The following is a 1,805-nucleotide window of genomic DNA, read 5'->3' as shown; positions in this document are numbered from 1 at the left end:
TCCAGGAGCGGCGGTTTAGGTGTTCACATATTTATTATAGTTGCAGTGGGGTCCGGGAGCGGCAGTTTAGGGGTTAATATATTTATTGTAGTTGTGGCGGGTCTAGGAACGGCGGTTTAGGGGTTAATAACTTTATTTCGTTGTGGGGGGCTCCGGGGGCGCCGGTATAGGGGGTAGAACAGTATAGTATAGTGTGAGTGCTTAGTGACAGGGGTATCAATAAAGCTGTAAAAAAAACGAAGAGCAGCAAGATTGATGATTGATAACTATCACAGTCCGCTGCTCATCGCCCCGTACTTGGTGCGCGGCTTTTTGACAGATTTATTGATAACTTTGGCGAGCAAATTCAGGTCTGCGGCAGCAATGTGAGGCGAGCTTAGGCAAGCGTATTGGGGCCGGCGAAGGCAGGTACGTACGGAGCTTCATAACTAGAGGCCACAATGTCTAATTTATCCTATAACTGCAGCTAATAAGCCGAGTCAACAGCTTTTCGTAACATACAGAGCAAAAAAAATGAGAACAATAATAGAATAATAATATAAAAATATACAAATTTTAAAGTTTTTTTATTCAGCAATTCATTTCCAAATATCGAATTTAGAAATTATTTTTTTATGAATGCATTTGTTAATCTAATATATTCAGCTTCTCAAACTTCAAATATAAAAAAACTAAAAAGACTTACATGAATGAGTCTGTTAAAAAGTATTTCAAAGAAAGGCTTTAAAAAAAATGAAAAAAATGAATATACATAATATAAAACAATGCAATTTTATATATTTTGTTTATTTTGGCATTCATTTAAATTCATGTGTCCAATATAGAATTATTATTTTTTTATAAATGTGTTTGTGAATCTATGAGCAAAAAATTAGATATTTATTTTAGATTGGTAAGCAATTAATTTGTCATCTTTACTTCACATGAGATAGATAATCATGTTTTATCAGTTTTCACCCTGGCTTTGAATCTTTACATACTGTACATGTGGGAGAGTTCAAATAACTGACCAGTCCCTTTGATATAAGCCAATACATCACATTTTGAAATAAACACAAAGTTACTTTTTTTTCAGAACAGGCTGTTCTGAGGTTCTATTTATTTATTATGTTTTAAATAATCTGCACTAAATATTAATGAGAAAGGTGGAGCTGTGTGCCATTAATTCATCTCCCTCAGAATGAGTCTCCAAACCTTTGTAGAACCTTAAAGCCAAGGTATGGACCTCAGTGAAAGTTCCTATATTGTACTGAATGATGGGAATAAAATCCCAGTGATTGGTTTTGGCACCTATGCTCCAGATAAGGTTAGTGTGTTATTTCTAATAGTCTATAAATTTACAGCTAATACCATGTTAAATAACAAACCAGACAATTTAATGAAAAATATATAGATTAGCTTGTCCGCTCCATTAAATACAGAAACTGATCCAAATAAACAACAAAATAAATCAGATTCAAAATATATTGTAATTGTTTAAGTGGGAATATTCAGTTTACATTTTGCCCTAAATTGAAGCTTCAGAAAATTGATTCATAGTTCTTTGTAAACATAATTTATGCAATTTCAATTTTTTTTTTTTTGAATAACATAGACGTAATAGGTGTTTTAGAAAGTGGTGCTATAGAGTTATAATTGGAAAATACACAATTGTTTAACCCTTTCAAGGCCAGGGTGGACTGAAATGCACCTGTGTCTAGTTTTACATGTTTCAGCAATGCACTGCTGTGAGCTAGCTAGTGGCTGCACATATATGCCTCTTGCCATTGGCTCACCTGATATGTTCAGCTAGCTCACAGTAGTGT

General features: G+C 34.0%; 1 protein-coding gene across 1 annotated transcript in view; it reads left to right on the top strand.

The window, feature by feature from the left end:
* Positions 1-1,219: 1,219 nt before the first annotated feature.
* LOC128662453 (aldo-keto reductase family 1 member C23-like protein) overlaps positions 1,220-1,805 on the top strand; it is a 35,998-nt gene continuing 35,412 nt past the window's right edge. The window contains exon 1 of the mRNA XM_053716241.1: positions 1,220-1,306. Coding sequence (XP_053572216.1) covers positions 1,220-1,306 — 87 coding nt within the window. The remainder of the gene's footprint in view (positions 1,307-1,805) is intronic.

The sequence above is a fragment of the Bombina bombina genome, chromosome 6, assembly GCF_027579735.1.
Source record: "Bombina bombina isolate aBomBom1 chromosome 6, aBomBom1.pri, whole genome shotgun sequence".
Taxonomy (NCBI): domain Eukaryota; kingdom Metazoa; phylum Chordata; class Amphibia; order Anura; family Bombinatoridae; genus Bombina; species Bombina bombina.
Note: the sequence above shows the minus strand (reverse complement) of the source record. Positions and strands in the feature narration are given on the sequence as shown.